Source organism: Amblyomma mixtum, chromosome 3, assembly GCF_055824585.1.
Source record: "Amblyomma mixtum isolate Tamu chromosome 3, ASM5582458v1, whole genome shotgun sequence".
Lineage (NCBI taxonomy): Eukaryota > Metazoa > Arthropoda > Arachnida > Ixodida > Ixodidae > Amblyomma > Amblyomma mixtum.
This window is the reverse complement of record NC_143014.1, coordinates 255740374-255757227: the sequence shown is the minus strand read 5'-3', so window position 1 is coordinate 255757227 and position 16854 is coordinate 255740374. Positions and strand designations below refer to the sequence as shown.

General features: G+C 45.7%; 1 protein-coding gene across 1 annotated transcript in view; it reads right to left on the bottom strand.

The window, feature by feature from the left end:
• Positions 1-2156: 2156 nt before the first annotated feature.
• LOC149354448 (xaa-Arg dipeptidase-like) overlaps positions 2157-16854 on the bottom strand; it is a 45438-nt gene continuing 30740 nt past the window's right edge. The window contains exon 7 of the mRNA XM_089583319.1: positions 2157-10794. Within this exon, the coding sequence (XP_089439445.1) occupies positions 10451-10794 (344 nt within the window). The 3' untranslated portion in view covers positions 2157-10450. The remainder of the gene's footprint in view (positions 10795-16854) is intronic.

Genomic DNA, 16854 nt, shown 5'->3' with positions numbered 1-16854 from the left:
CGCTCCATTGTGCAGTACCTGAAATCGATTGATGTAGTTTGATGACCGATTGCAAGGACATTGAGGACCTCTGTGTTCTTGTTTGTTGTGTGTGTATGTGTGTCTTTTGTGTGCGTGTGCGTTTTTGATATTACACATTTATGCACTTGTTTCTTTGTGTTTTTTTTGTTCCGCCGCCCAGGACGGCGACCAGTGGTCAACGTCAACTTCAAACGAAATCTCATTCTCCGGCTAAGATTCCTCTGCTGCTTGAGTGTCCAGGGCGTCATAATAGCTTGACTGGACTGCATGCCGGTGACAGCACTGTATAAGATGTTCGTCGCTTCTTTGCGCTCGACAACTGCTTGCGAATGTGACCCTGCTGTCACTGTCAGTCGCTCGTGGCTCGTGACTGCTGTCAGTCGCTCGTGGAGCCGTGCGAAATTGCCCCACTGAACTATTTTCGAATCTTCTGACCCCTTTTTTCTCCTCTTCAATTGAGGTGGCCAACTTCATTTTTATCATGGCTCATGTCGCGTGCATCCTGATTTTTTGTCTTTTTTATTTCTAATCCGCGCTCCTTTTCTTCCACGGAGAAAAATCCGATTTGGCACGTGCACGACCCCGTCAGGTGGATGGGCCAAGGGCGGTTTCGGCTGCCCGGCTTTGTAGAATTGCAACGCGGGTGGTGGGGATGGATATGGCTGGGACCCATCCTCTGAGGTAGCACACCCCATGAGAAGCTACAGCGATGATCATGCAATTGTGAGGTCCAGTTGCTATGGAAAGAGTACGGTATCGAAAGACTGGAGGAATCTCCAACGGAGGATGTTTACCGCGGAAGGATGAGGGTGTGGCGAGTGCGTGAGAAGGCGCAACCGATGAGTGGTTGCCACGCGAATCACCCGGAGGTTATGGCCCTGGAAGGAGGAGGGTATGGGCGAATGTGTAGGAAGGCGTAACCGGAAGGCGATTACCACGGGAACCATCCGGAAAGTGGTTGCCGTGGAAGGAGAATGGGCGGTGCGCCTCTGGATTCTGCCATCGGCGGCGCTGAGCCTCTGCTAGGGCAGCTCGTTTAAAAGCAGCGGCAGATGAAGCATTTACACCGTTCGCGTCGCTCATTCTTCAGAAAGAACTGGCTGAGAATATTAGGGCGAAAGCCTTACTTGCCCCATCGAGCGAAAGCCCGTATGTATGAGTGATAACACTCGATCATACCAGTAGGGATCTCGGGCTTATTTCCTTCGATAAATCCCGACCAAGAACCGCACAACAGCATGCAACACGCGCACACGCTCTTAAATCGCCAACTGCCCTGGCGTGCACCTGAATAAACTTCGCAGCTCAGTTCCAGGACCAGAAATGTGGAAACTAGACATCGACGCCAGATACACTCGGTGCCGTCCTACTGGGACATTGCTGACGCAGCGCCGGCACTATGCAGTCGTCATGCGAGAACGCCCGGCGTCTCGATTCGCGGGTGAGGATCCATGCTGCTGATGCTGTTTCCCGAGGGTGACAATGTTCGGTGGTACTTGGGGACAGAGGCGACTCTGAATGAAGTGCGTGTAACCTGCTAAAATAACACAGACGTCTGATCACGTTGGGCAGCTGCTTTTCGAGCTATTTCTAAGCGAGGGCGCACGACACGTGGCAATATAGAAGAGAAGACAACGAAGGGACCGCGCACAAGCAGTCGATGTTACTTTGTCAAAACTATTCATTAACCGACAGTCGACGGCTATGGAAAAGTAACTGATCATATACTGATGTATTATGCTTTTAAGCAGTTTAACAATGTGGAATTATGGGGTCAACCTTCCGCCCCGCACTTCCACTCCGCGGATGCAGCGTTTCCGCTAGCTAACCGCGGAGGGGTTCGTGCTCGAGGGAACAAAGGAAGGGACGATAAAGCGTGAACACTTATATGCTATTCATTACACGTGCAATTAATACACAGAGCGGGCCAGCTAGCTACAGAACCTCAACGAGGCATCCCTCGGAAATAGAAGGCTAACGTAAGAAGGGTTTCCGACTTGCCGGCTGGGGCAGGGGCGCCACTTCGGAGGTAACGGCGTCAAGCGTTCGTAAGCGGCGACAGTGGCGGCCGGATTTTGCCGTGCGCGCCGCATTCTTGGGCTAAGCCATCCCCGGGCTTTTTTTTTTTTTTGGGGGGGGGGGGGGGATGTGACGAGAGCGCGCGTTTGCTGCGCTCGCTTCACTGCCTGGAACTAGAAGTCCACCGGCAAGGCATAACAGATCTCCGTGCGCCTGCCGCGGAAGGTGACGAGAGTGCTGATCTTGCTGCTTACTTCTAGGTCCTGTTTTTGCGATCGCCTGCTGTCCCCGTTCACTTTGCCGCCTGCCGGCTACTTGCCGGCTGATCAACGAGCGAGCAACGGAATACGCACGGCGCAACATCTAAGCCAAGAGCGTGGGCGGGCCAGCGATAACATCATCGCTTGATGTTCAACGGCAGCGGTGACGTCAGGGGCCTGGAAGGAGCTGAAGCCTACAAAAGGAAGAGCCAAACGATGCTGGGGTGCAGTCCGGTGGAGCACCGAGCTACGTGCTGATCTTGCTGCTTACTTCTAGGTCCTGTTTTTGCGATCGCCTGCTGCCCCCGTTCACTTTGCCGCCTGCCGGCTACTTGCCGGCTGATCAACGAGCGAGCAACGGAATACGCACGGCGCAACATCTAAGCCAAGAGCGTGGGCGGGCCAGCGATAACATCATCGCTTGATGTTCAACGGCAGCGGTGACGTCAGGGGCCTGGAAGGAGCTGAAGCCTACAAAAGGAAGAGCCAAACGATGCTGGGGTGCAGTCCGGTGGAGCACCGAGCTACGTGCTGATCTTGCTGCTTACTTCTAGGTAAGAGGCCTTTCAGCTGAGTTCAGACGTCTTTCTTTGCTCCACTGGACTGCATTCCTGTATTGAACCATGCCGCCGCGAGATTGCATGAAATGTTCAAAGTTGCTTGAAAACGGTCAAGAGAGTGTATCATGTGCTAAATGCAAAAAAGTATACCATGCAGGTAAATGTGCGGGAATGACTAAAAAAACTTTCAAAAACATGACAGCACGCGAAATCGACCGCTGGATGTGTGAGAGCTGTAAAAAGAAGGACACAGAGGAAGAAACATCAGAAACCAGTGACACAGAACTAAGTACAGAACGAAGGGGAGAAAAGAAAAGTCGAATGAGTCATGTAGCAAAACTGATTGAGGAGATTAGCCAAAAGATGGCTGCAGTCTTGGTTCGGCTGGAAGCGCTGGAAACAAAGGTAGACAGCCAGTGCACGACAACAGCAGGAATAGTAGCATCGATGGAACTCCTGTCGCATAAATATGACGAAGTTATCGCCACCATGGCAAGGCAAGAAAAGGATATTGCTGAACTAAAAACCACTTCAGCAGAGCTGATGCAAAGGATTTCAGAAAAGGACACTGAAATCGCACGACTGAAGGAAAACGTTGAGAGTGCTGAACAGTACTCAAGGCGGAAAAACGTCGAGCTGCATGGCGTTCCCTATAAGCAGGGCGAAGATCTGTACAAAGTTCTAGCGGAACTGAGCGCAAAGCTAGAAATAGCGACAGTCGAGCGTCACTCACTAGAAGCCGTTCACAGGTTAAAAGAGCAGAAAGATAAGATACCCCCAATCATTGTCAGATTTAAGGACTTGGCTGATCGTGACCTTTGGATTTCGAAGAAGTATGCACTGAAGTCTGATGACATTTACATAAATGAAAATCTGACACGAGCACAAAAGAAGTTATTTTGGCAGAGTAAACAGAGGGGCAAACAGCAGGGCTACAAGTTTGTCTGGATGCGCAATGGCAAAATCTTTGCAAGGCGGGAAGAAGGAAGTACTGCTATCAACATTGCAACGGAAAGTGATTTGGAAAAAATGAATTAATGGCTGAGTTCATGTCTTTTTTTGAGTGGGATTCTCATGTAAAACAGGTTGCAAAAGAAGAAGGGTTGATTCAGGAACTAAGTTTATTGCATGTAAACATACGTAGCATAAAAAAAAACTGGGATCAGCTATGTGCTTATGTGAATAGCCGGCAGAAGAAAGAAGATGTAATTGTCCTAACCGAGGTTAATCTAGACGCAACACAACAAAACATTTACAACCTTGTTGGTTACTCTCATTACACTTGGTGTCGAGAAAACAGAAAAGGAGGAGGTGTGATCGTGTTTGTTAATGATACCTGGCTGTCATACGAAATTCAGGTATCCATAGACAACGCAGAAATGGTTGTTGTTTCTCTTAACAAATTGAATGTAACTTACACTGTGTGTGCAATATACAGACCACCCAGCAAGAACACCACTTTATTCCTGGAAGAACTTAGCTCACTAGTAAAAACATATATGAACGAGAAGCATTTTATTTTAGCCGGAGATCTAAATATAGATATAATGCAAGAGTCAAAGAGGGTAGTCAGGGACTATCTTGATCTACTGGCAGAGTTTGGCTTAGCTAACCTTATTAATAAATGTACTAGAGAGGAATTTTTAGGTTCCAAGATAACGACATCGTGCATCGACCATATAGTTGTTCGCATGGCAGACAAACACTGCTCTTCAGGAGTAATTAAGCTGAAACTCGCAGATCACTACTTTGTGGCACTAGTAACCATGACAGAAAGTTCCAACTACGAAGGTAGTGCGAACATAAGACCTATAGCTAGGAAAATTTTAGACGACAGGAGTGTAGACAATGCAATTCAGCAAACAAACTGGGATGCGATGTTATCTCTGGATCACATGACTTTGTATAATACATTTCTTGCAAAGTTGCACCTAATATACTCGACATCATACAAATCTGTCAAAATTAAACAAAGAAAACCAGACAACCACTGGATAACGCAGGAAATTATGGAGTTGTGTTACTTAAAGGATAAAGCCTGGCAAAACTGTAGGAAGGACCCTGAAAACACTGCACTTAGACAGCAATTTCGCACATTGCGAAATCTTGTAACAGCCAAAACGCGACTGGCTAAAAGAAGATACCTATCCCAGCAGTTTGCACTGAACAAGAACGACGGAAAAAAGACATGGAAATTAGCAAACAGTTTAATGGGCCGGGTCAAACAGTCTACGATTGAGGAGACGATCGAAAAAAACTTTCCGAAGGAAGAAACACAGTCATTGTGTGAACTGTTTAACGACACATTCATTCACGCAACAGATAAGCTGCGCGTCGCTCATGGAACAAAACGTCTAGAATACAAGCCAATACTTACATGCGCACAAACAGCGTACCTTCCCGAGTTAACAGAGACTGAGTTGTGGAACATCATACGTAGAATGAAGATGTTCAAGCCGCCAGGTTTTGATAAGATCCGTGTGCGCGATCTGTACTGCAACTTTAACATATTAAAAGGTGTGATCCTCAAAATACTAAACGGCATATTAGAAACCGGAATAATGCCCAGACAATTGAAAATATCGATAGTGAGGCCTGTGTATAAAAGCGGAAAAAGAAATGACTGCGCAAACTACAGACCGATTTCTATTATATCTGCTCTTGCGCATATTTTGGAAAAACACGTGGGATTAGTTATGCAGTCTTTTTGCGAGAAGTTTTCTTTAAATAACCCGGCACAATACGGCTTTACAAAGGACCGGAACACAACTACGCTCTTAGAAGAATTCTCGGATTACGTTAACACCGCCATTGAAAACAATCATCTTACATTAGCACTATTTTTAGACCTATCGAAAGCCTTTGACACTATTGATCACGCATTAATGTTGCAAAAGTTAGAAAACATGGGTTTCCGGGGACGATTTCATCAATTCTTTCAGGGCTATTTCACAGACAGAGCACAGTGCGTTAGAATTGATGATAAATACAGTGAATTTAGGGCGATCAAATTTGGTGTTCCACAAGGAAGTACACTGGGCCCATTACTATTCAATATGTACGTCTCTGAACTCGGTTTTTTGAAATTAACGTCGAGAATCTTTCAGTATGCAGACGACACAGCACTAGCACTAGAATTCGCTGATCTTCATTTTGCAAGCAAAAGCTTTCAGCAGGATATATGCAAGGTAATAGACTGGCTTGCTCAAAACTCAATTTATTTAAACCAGCAAAAAACGAAACTTCTCTGTTTTAGAAACCCGCACAAGCGAGTACTGCTAAATGAGTCACTTTTTTTACATGGCTCGCATTGTGATTCGTGCACATGTAATGTCATACCATTTGAACCTTCAGTAAAATATCTCGGAATAATATTTGATGAGCATATGGCATGGACTAATCATGTGCAGTATATATGTAACAGGCTTAGAGCCGTGTCCGCGATGATGTACAACCTCAGAGGTAAGACTTCGATGCACTTAAGGCGCGTCATATTCAAGGCACTAGCTGAATCTATTATAACCTACGACATTACATTATATGGCACCTGCTCTGATCACAAAATGGGATCCATAAATCGCATAATTAAAAGAATTGTAAACAGTATAACTTATGGTACTATGCTGCAGGAGGTTGATAAGGAGGAAAAATACAGTATACTAGGTGTACTGGAAATGCGGGAACTATTTTATTACACAGTGCTCACACGTCATTACTTTACAAATGCTTTCAAAATACCCGTCAAGAAAAACGCTGCCTTAAGAAAGACAGAAGCTTATATTAAGCCGCGCTGCTTCACGCATTATGGGAAAAAGATACGGAGATATTACGTGCCACAGGTATTCAATACACTTGGTGAAGAATTTTACAATTTCAAAACAAAACGTAAAATGACTAAAGCAATAAGAAAATGGTGCATATCCTTGCAGATAAATCACTGATGGCCTCTTACATGTTATAATCTACTTTCTCTGTTTTTGCTATAATCTACTTTCCCTTTTGCTTCAGATTTTAGAGTTGTTTAGATATTTTTAGATTTGTTCAGTTGTTTAGATGGCTCATTTCAAGTTGTGATGACGTCTGTTCATGTTTTTTTTCGTTTTTCTCGAGTTGCATTCCTATTTGCTCAATATGCATACATAATTTTTGTATAATATGCATGCATTAGTGTTCTCAAATTTATTGTTTTGTGCATAATTTTTTGTACACATTCGGTGATTCACTGTACTGCCTGAACAACCAACAAGCACGCTGTGCTTAGGTTGGACGGGAAAACTCATGTACTAAATGAAAATGAATAAATTTGATTTGATTTGATTTGATTTGATTTGTGCGGCCGCAACCGCTCGTGACGCTGGTCGGACCCCAAAGAGACTCATCAGTTCTGCGGAGCTCCGCGTAGCCTTCGAGGTGGCGCTCCCGCCGCTGCTTCCGCTTACCCCATGAGGGACTTCCCTCCGCGCCCAGCCGGTGCTCTCCTGACGCACGATGATGACGGTCTGCCGCGTCGAAACGACGGGGGGGGGGGGGGACATGTTTTCCACAACAAGTCGGAAACATTGCGGCATGACATAAGAGGAGGATGATGGTGATACTTTAGTTCAAGAATACGTTTGGAATATACGGTGGTCTATTTAAATTGTATTTTAAACATATTTTGTATTCATGAATACACTAAAAATATTTAGGAAATACGTTCCTGAAATTTCATGCTTGGCATTCGAATTATATACTTAAAATATGCCAAAAATACCTGACTTAAAGCATACTTAGAGCACTTTTCAAATGCTTGAAAAAATATGTGTGCAGTTTTAGCATCTTGTCAATGTATCAAAAGTGTACTTTCATAAATATGAAATTAATTCATCCGAAGTATACTTAAATTCTCACAAACGGGCAGTCCTTTTAAACGTATTTTCAGCACACTTCTAGCTGCCGTTGAATAGTCGGTTGGTTTGGTTGGTTTATGGGGTTTAACGTCCCAAAGCGACTAAGGCTATGAGAGACGCCGTAGTGGAGGGCTCCGGAAATTTTGACCACCTGGGGTTCTTTAACGTGCACTGACATCGCACAGTACACGGGCCTCTAGAATTTCTCCTCCAAAGAAATTCAACCGCCGCAGCCGGGATGGAACCCGCGTCTTTCGGGTCAGCAGCCGAGCACCATAACCACTAAGCCACCGCGGCGGGGCTCGAAATCGCGTCTCGGGAAACGGCATTTGCATGTTGTCAATGTATTTGAAGTTTACTTCCTTAAATACGCAATTAATTCGTCCAAAGAATGCTTACATTCTAGCAAATTGGCAGTCGGCATTGGCATATTTGCAGCACACCTCAAGTTGCCGTTGAACAATCTAATGCTCGAAATCGAGTTTCGGGAAATCGCATTTTGGTTTTCGCAATGTATTTAAAGTGTACTTTCGTAACTACGTAATTAATCCGTCCAAAGTACACTTATATTCTAGCAAATAGGCATGCCCATTTCTGCCGTCCGCTAAACACATTCTTATTCACTTCAAGCTACCGTGGAACAATCTAGAGCTCGAAATCACGTTTCAGGGAACAGTGAAAACTCTCCCTTTCCTGTCGTCCTTTCAGCTGTGGTAACTTCTAGCGCGTAGGTAATCACCACTTAGTTACACTACGTGCGTAAAACGTAATAGCATTATCCCGGCAAAGGCGCCTTGGGTACTTCCAGGCCCGAATATGCCAGCGAAAAGAACCCTGACTGGCAAGGCCGACCACCTCCCTTAGTCGCCCGTGTATCTGTTGGTTGACAGTTAGACTCCTGACCTGAGCTTGACGGAAGTGTCAGCTAGCAATTCGGTTCTAGATCGCCCGCAGATTCGAACGCGACCAGTGCGGCACTTCTGCGATAATTTGGGGGCCCACAATCCTTGCGCAAAAGACGCCTCACCGGGCGTGAAAGTGCGTCGCTCTCGGAGGGTATATGTAAGGCAAGCCAAATATGGTTCTTGTGGGAGCACTTCTTGTTTGCTGCGTCACTTTCGTCGTGAATTGTCTGTCTAGTATCTTATCCGTTCCCATTCCGTCACGTGACTTTGATTGCTGATGATTACGCGTGCACAATTTGTTCTGCAGTTGAAGCATTACCCCGTCTCATTCTTTGAAGCCGACCAGTAGACCTTTTTTTTAAGCCGAAGTGAATATACTTTTAATGAATTAAACGTATATTTTTACTCAATTTTCAGTGTAATCTAATGTATTTAATGTATATTTTTAGTGTATTTTTAATGCATTATAAATATGCTAAGCGGGCAAAAATGTACTTTTCATGTATGTTTAAGAACGTTCGAAATATTACTCGTACAGTATACTTAAAAAGCATTCGTATTTCAGTTTAAGCATAGGGACAAAAATGCGAAATAATTATGAAATTAATACAATATGTTTGAATGAATTTTTAGCACATCCCTTTTTCTTTAAGGGTCGTGTGTGCACTACTCAGTGTGCATCGTCGTGTGTGCACTACTCAGTAGAGAATTGCAGCGTGGCGGCGATGATCCTAACCCATGGTTGGATCTGCACCAAACCCTGGCCAATCCCCCACCGTTGATGTGTGCCATCGTTCTTGAGGCAACAACAACATAACCTATGAGCGTGGAGTCTGTCAACCGGGCCTCCCTAGTAGCGGAAGTGGGAGATGAGGGATGCGCCTAGGTAATGGGGGCATTTCCAACCGGTCCACGATTGAGCGTAGGAGAGGCACCACACAATGGACATAAATTAGGCTCCCTAAAAATAAATAAAACCGCACGTGGGTTGAGTGCCCTCTGTTGGCACCCGGCACGTGAGCTCACAGGTCAGCGCATGACTTTGTTCATTGCCCGGGAGCGATGCATACCTAGATATAGACGAGTCGAAAAGACAGCGACCAGAGGACGATGGCGGACAAAGGCTTAGCTCTCCGACTGTGACGGGGGCAGATCGGGGGGAGAGGGAGGGGGAAGTGTGGGCTGCCGTGGCACAGTGGCATGTGCGACGGCCTGCTGGACACCGTGCCGTGCACTTTTTTTCCTGCATCCCTGCTTGTTTGCACGGTTGCGTTGCCTTCCAGTTCAAGTCACCAACTATCCTGCCGGCCTGTGTTAACCTTTCAAGTATGGTTCAATCAGCTGTGCTGTATGTGGGGGCCAGACATGTGTCCATCGCCTGGTCTAGCTCTGTGACCCCGCTGGCAGTGCGATGGGGATATAGTGAGGTGTCAGCGCAAAACATGAGACTGCCATCGCCACAGATGGGGGTGAGTGCGCGGACGCGGGCGAGCTGGCGACAGGCATTGCTTTTCGGATGCAGGTTACAGGAAATCGGGGGCGAATCAAATGCTGGTCCGAAGGCCCGTGTCAAGGATTGGCCGGCCTGCAGCCGCCAGGCGGGAAGATGTGCGTTAGCGGAGAGCCCTGAGGACGAGGAACCCTGGGCCGGGGTACGCAGGCAAGAAGAGTGGTGCATATCAGGTAATTCTGCGGCACAAAAAAAGACAAAGAAAGTATTTTGGTGGCCGTTTGTTAATCTGTTTATATGGGCGGCAGTATTCATAGACTTTGCATCGCGCCCAGCACAACTCTGGCTACAACTTGGACGCATCTGCCGCCGAGCTGCTTCCATCGTGTCGTGTAGGCCCTTGTGGCGAAGCGTGCGAGCTGTCGAATTCTTTCCACATGTCTCGCAGCAGTTCTGCGTCGGTCATCACTTTGATGGCAGTAAGTGCCAGGGCTTTGGCAACACTGAGTGTGATGTCGTAGGACCGAACGTCGTTGCAGGCGTCCCGATAGCCCTCTGTGTGATTTCCCCCAGAGGTGGCCGCTTCCAATACGTAGTAAGGCTGAATGGTGGGTACCACTTGCGACACGTTGCCTACGTCAGTGGATGCGCTGCTTGCTGGCGATACGTCACCGTCTGGAAAACGCAGCCCTGAAAAGAGAACGTTGCGAATACGTGTCAAAAGCCGCAATGGTAACGCTCATCTTTTAGTAAACATGAAAAAGAGCAACCTTAAACGCATGTAGAAACTGCGGGCAGCCAAACGCTACCTCCACGTGCCACGCGGCATACCATGGAGCACACCTTTACGGACAGCTATAACTTGGCGCGTCTAGAAAGGCCCGCTTGCCTTCTTGAACGAATACGCTAGAGAATACACTAGTGTTAAATCGTACGCTACGTGGGTGCGGAAAACGTCGCCTGATCGCTGCCATTTAAGTCGCCTCCACAACGAGCGCCATTTAGTGTTCGCTAGACAACTTACAAATGCTTGTTCTCGCCCCACCGCTGCTGAGTGCTGGCGTGTTCTGCAATCTTTCAGCTGTGCGATGCTGAGGAAGAAAAAAAAAACTGCGTTTATATTCCAGTCATACATGCTAAGCTTCGTGACAACAACGTAACGATTGGTTATGGAAATCTTGACATGCCGCCATCGTGACGTCCTTCCTAAGAAAAGGTCTCGGCTCAACCGGAATGTATAATACGGACTAAAGGGTACCCGTAGCCAGCACAATATTCGAGGCAAAATTCAAGCAAGAAGAAGAAGAGGCAGTAAGCATCTGCGGCACCATGAGGTGTTGTGTTGTGTTGGGTTTAATGGCACATAGGCATCTAAGGCCATCATGCGCCAAACACAAGGTAATAGGGAATGCTTTCTGTGTGATTTAATAAAAATGTGGTGTAAAGGGCCTAAAAATTTTAACTAGCTAGTAATGACAGACAAAACGAGATTTGAGAATGGCTAATGGTAAAAGCTTTAAAAAAAGCTCAGGCAACCTCAGCGGCCATCCTTGGCTGGCCAAGGATGTAGAGGATCCCAACCAATCAAATAAAAGCCTCAGCCTTCTTCTCAGGAATGAGAAAGCGGCTGAGGTGTATCATGCAATAAAGCGAGCCAGTGGTTCAATGTTTACAGTTTTTCGAGTAAGCCTGCTTCTTTTAAAAAGTTAAAAATAGAAGGTATGTTAACAATGGCATTATCCTGTAAGAGCAGTGTTGGATGGAAAGGAATGCATTCTTTATAAAATTGACTAAAGTACTTTTTTCTTAGTTTTTCAAGTTTAACACAAGAGATTAAAATATGGTTAACCGTAAGTTCATCTCCGCATTCTTCGCAAACAGGTTTGTCTTGTTTGGTTAGTAGAAAGTTGTGGGTAAGGTGTGTGTGTCCAATACGTAAACGACATAAAATAACTTCAAAGAAGCGTTCCTGATGAGTGCATAATTTCCATTATCCTAATATTGGTTTTATTAAGTGTAGCTTGTTATTTATCTGACTATTCCATATGCTCTGCCATTTGTTTCTGAGTCTGCTCTGAACTAGCGTCATACAATCATTATGTGGCATGCTTATTTTCTGTATTTCCTTGTTGTGGGCTTCAGAGGCGCATGCGTCCGCTCTCTCGTTACCATCAATTCCAACATGGCTTGGAACCCAACATAATTTTATGTTATGTCCTTGCGTTATGATCCTTGGTATGTTGTGTATGACAGTACCTATTCATGGCATGACTGCATTTCTGGACTGTAGTGCTTTCAGTACACTGAGGGAGTCTGTGTAGATAATACTGTTTTCGATGTTCTTGCTTATTATTTTCTCCGTAGCAAGAAACACAGCATAACACTCGGCTGTAAAAACTGATGCACACTGAGGAAGCCTTACTATTTTTTCCCAGTTCCCTTCCACAACTGCACTTCCAACATAACCTGTAGTTTTCGATCCATCTGTGTAGAACTCGGTGTAGCTATCATATTTTTTCTTTAGTGTAAGGAACTCTTGTATGATGTGTTCTGCTGGAGTTTGTCTCTTGTCGAACTATGTAAGACTTATATCACAGACCGATGGAAAACTGTACCAAGGGGCAAATGCGTCGCAACGTTCTGCAACATTTGGTAATGTTTCTGTTAAGTCAGGTTCTCGGCAGAGCTTCTTAAAAAGCATTAGCAAAGGCCTGGCTGCTTGAGGCTTATTTGTAAATATTATTCGAGAAGGGCATGTTGTGACGATTGAATAACACACGTGTTTTGTTCGCGACCTAATTCTAAGAATGTATGTGCATGTAAGTGCTTTTCTTCTATCTTCTAGTGATGGCTCATTTGCTTCAACATGAAGGCTCATTACCGGAGGCGTTCTGTATGCTCCACAAGAAAGGCGGATACCTTGATTATGAATTGGATCTAATCTTTTTATGTATGAAGGCCTTGCTGAACCGTACACTATACTCCCATAATCTAGACATGAGCGCACTAGAGAACGGTAGATGTGAAGGAGGCATGCTCTGTCAGATCCCCAGCGTTTCCTAGAGAGTACTTTAATAATATTCATTGCACGGGAGGCCTTTACTTTCAAGTTGTTTATGTGCGGCAGAAATGTAAGTTTTTTATCAAATGTTATTCCTAAAAATTTATGTTCTTGTTTTACCGGTAGTGTAGCTCCATTAAGGTGTAAGTTCGGATTGATCTGCAAGCCTCTTTTAAGCGAGAAAGCAACAGCCACTGTTTTCTGTGGAGAGAACTTGAACAAATTTTTGTCTGCCCAAATTGCTAGCTTGTTTAATGTGAGCTGTACCTGCCTCTCACACGTTGACAGGCTGGAGGACTTGCAAGCAATCTGAAGGTCGCCGACATATACGGAATACATAATGGAGTTGGGAATTATTTTCGCTATGCAATTCATTTTCACGACAAAAAGAGTGGTACTTAGGATACAGCCCTGCGGTACCCCAGTCTCCTGGACAAAGCTCTTCGAAAGGGTTGCACCCAGGCGCACCTGAAAAGACCGGTCTGACAGGAAATCCTTCAGGCTGTTCAATATCCTACCCCGGATGCCAAGATCTGCCAAGTCGCGTAGAATCCCATATCTCCATGTGGTATCGTACGCTTTCTCCATGTCAAAGAAGACTGCCAGACAGTGTTGTTGATGTATGAATGCCTCTCGAACTGTGTTTTCTAAGCGGACGAGATGGTCAGTTGTCGAACATCCTTTCTTAAATCCGCACTGGTGGATGTCAAGGAGTTCGCGTGATTCAAGAATGAACCTGAGCCTAACGTTGAGCACAATTTCAAATGATTTTGCTACACAACTTGTAAGAGCTATCGGCCTATAACTATTAGGGGAGGTGGGCGGTTTTCCAGGTTTTAAGAACGGTACGATAACTGCTTTTTTCCAAGCCTCCGGCATCTTTCCGGACACCTATATCTTGTTGAAAAATTGAAGAAGTGCTCCTACAGCAGCTTCGGACAGGTGGGCAAGCATTTGATAATGTACATCATCCGGGCCAGGTGCTGTCTGTTTACCGGAGGACAGTACGTTTTGGATCTCCTGAATTGTAAATATTGCATTATATGTTTCGTTTGTACTGCCAGTCGTTGGAAGTTTCTGCTTTTCAGTTGTGTTTTTGTGTTTTAAGAATGACTGTGTGTAGTGTGAAGAGCTTGAAACGTCAGAGAAATGTTGTCCTAGTATGTCAGCCTGTTCATCTACACTTGTTTGTTTTCCAGGGGCTGTTAGAAATGGTACTGTAAAGGGAGAGAATTTGCCGTCTAATTTACGCACCTGTTCCCACATCTTTTTTGATGTAATTGAACTATTGATGGATGAAACATATCTCTGCCATGAGGCTTTCTCAGCACTGCGACGAACGTACCGAGCTTTAGCTCTCGCCTTTTTAAAATTTAAGAGATTCTCATGTGTGAACTTTTCATTTATCTCATCGATGGTGAGGTTTTCTAAAACTATATCTTCTAAAGTTGCGTTAGCTCTAAAAAGTGACCAGTCAGCGAGATGAAGCCTCCAACGTCACGGTTTTGTTGTGATGATTTGTGGTGCAGATGTTAAACTAATTCGTACTGGAAGGTGATCACTGCTATATGGGTTGTCAATGACATCCCATTTAAAATCGTTAAAAATAGATGGCGATGAGAAAACTAGATCGAGAGAGCTCATCCCTCCCGAGCTTGGGCAACAATATGTCGCTTTTCCTGTATTTAAAAGACAGATATTATTTGAGAGGATAAAATCTTCTATTATTTGGCCCCTCGAGTCAGAGCGTTCGCTTCCCCAGAACGGTGAGTGAGCGTTAAAATCACCAACTACCAGGAATGGCTCCGGTAGTTCATTTATCAGGCCTTCTAAATCTTGTATTGTTAATGTCATGTCCGGGGGAAGATATACAGAACATATCGTTATGGTTTTGTAGCTAACGACGCTAACCGCAACCGCTTCCAGTTTTGTGTTAAGATTGATTTTTTTTTGCAGGGACACCGCTCTGAGTGACAATTGCGACGTCTCCTGAGAGTCTGTTTGCATGCTCGCGATCGCGTCGGAATGTTTTATAATGTCTCAGGATATTTGTATGTTGTGGACCGAGGTTGGTTTCCTGAAGACACAAAGCTACAGGAAGCATTGACCCAAGAAAATGTGTTATGCCATTGTAATTCCTAAGCAATCCTCTACAATTCCATTGAAGTAGGAAAGTCACGTTTATGTTTTTGGATGATAATTGAAGGGATTTACTTGTCTTCTGGGCCCGTTATCGGGGTCCTGTCTTTTCTTCGCTCATGAGTGCGATTCCGCCGCTGCAAAGCGGGCGGATCGGGAGTTACCTCCATCACCTCACTGGAGGTGCTGGAAGACCGCGGGGAAGCCGCGGATGTGTTGGTGTCAGGCCTCCCCCGACGGGGGGAAGTCCTGCGGGATGCTGACCCATGGGCCGGCACTCCCTGGCTTGTAGTTGGCAGAGCAGCCTTGGCTGTCTCTGCCTGGGGCGTTGATGGCACTGCCACAGGCGCGGTGGGAGTGGCCGCGGCAGGTGCCGGAGTGCTGTGTGGTGCTACGCCCCTGCGCAACACATCAGCGAAGTTTGGCTTCGCTGTGAAAGAGAATGTATTTGTCAGAGCAAAACGCCTTCTGGCTTCTTTAAATGAAATGTTTTCTTTGGTCTTTATGGTGATGATTTCTTTCTCCTTTTTCCAGGACGGACACGCCCTGGAGTATGCAGCGTGGTCTCCTTCACAGTTCGCGCAGCGTAGGGCTGCGTCACATTCCTTAGAAGGGTGGTCCTTCGAAGCGCATTTCGCGCAGGTTTTGCGGCCGCGGCAACGCTGTGAGCCGTGGCCAAACTTCTGACAGTTGAAACAGCGGCGGGGATTCGGTATGTAGTGTCTGACAATGATTTTCAGGTATCCAACATCGATCGTTTCGGGCAAACTGCTGGTGTTAAATGTGAGGACCATGTGTTTGGTGTCTTTCTTTGTTGTCCTTGCGGATTTTGATCCTGTGCACGTCAATTACATTTTGATCAGAAAGTCCTTGAAGCATTTCGGTTTCTGTTAGATGGATGAAGTCAGCCTCTGAGATAACGCCTTTAACTGTGTTAAGAGATCGGTGGGGAGTCACGGAGACAGAGATGTCCCCTATAGAAGCAATGTTGGAGAGTTTCGAGCATTGAATGCTCTCACGCAGTTCAAGGAGCAGGTCGCCACTGGCCATTTTTGATACCTTGTAGCCAGGCCCCAGGCATCTGTTAAGCATTTGGTAACAAGGAAGGGAGATATGATTCGGGCTTGCTTTTCGTCACAGTTGCTGTGTATTACATGAAATTTTGTGAAAGTTGGCTTCTTTTTCGCAAAAAAGTCTGCTGCCTCGTTCCGCCCTCTTTTGAGAGAGCGATCTGGTTTTGAAAGGAGGGAGCCAGAAAAAAATTTAGTTTTTCGGTCATGGTGGCAGCCACCCACCATGGAGTCCAACAAGGGGACGCGACAGGAATTTGAAGGCAAGTCCTGCCCACGCCAGCTGTACACCTTAACTATAACCAAATATGACGCAACTCAGGGTAGTTGGCCACACAAGGTTAACCCTCGCCGCCAGGAAATAAAGTAAAAAAATCAAGAAGGCAGGAGGATACAGGAAAGTTGTGAGAAAGGAGATAGGAAAGTAAAAGATAAAGGGGAGGACAGGAAAAGGGGACTACCGATTTCCCCCGGTCGGGT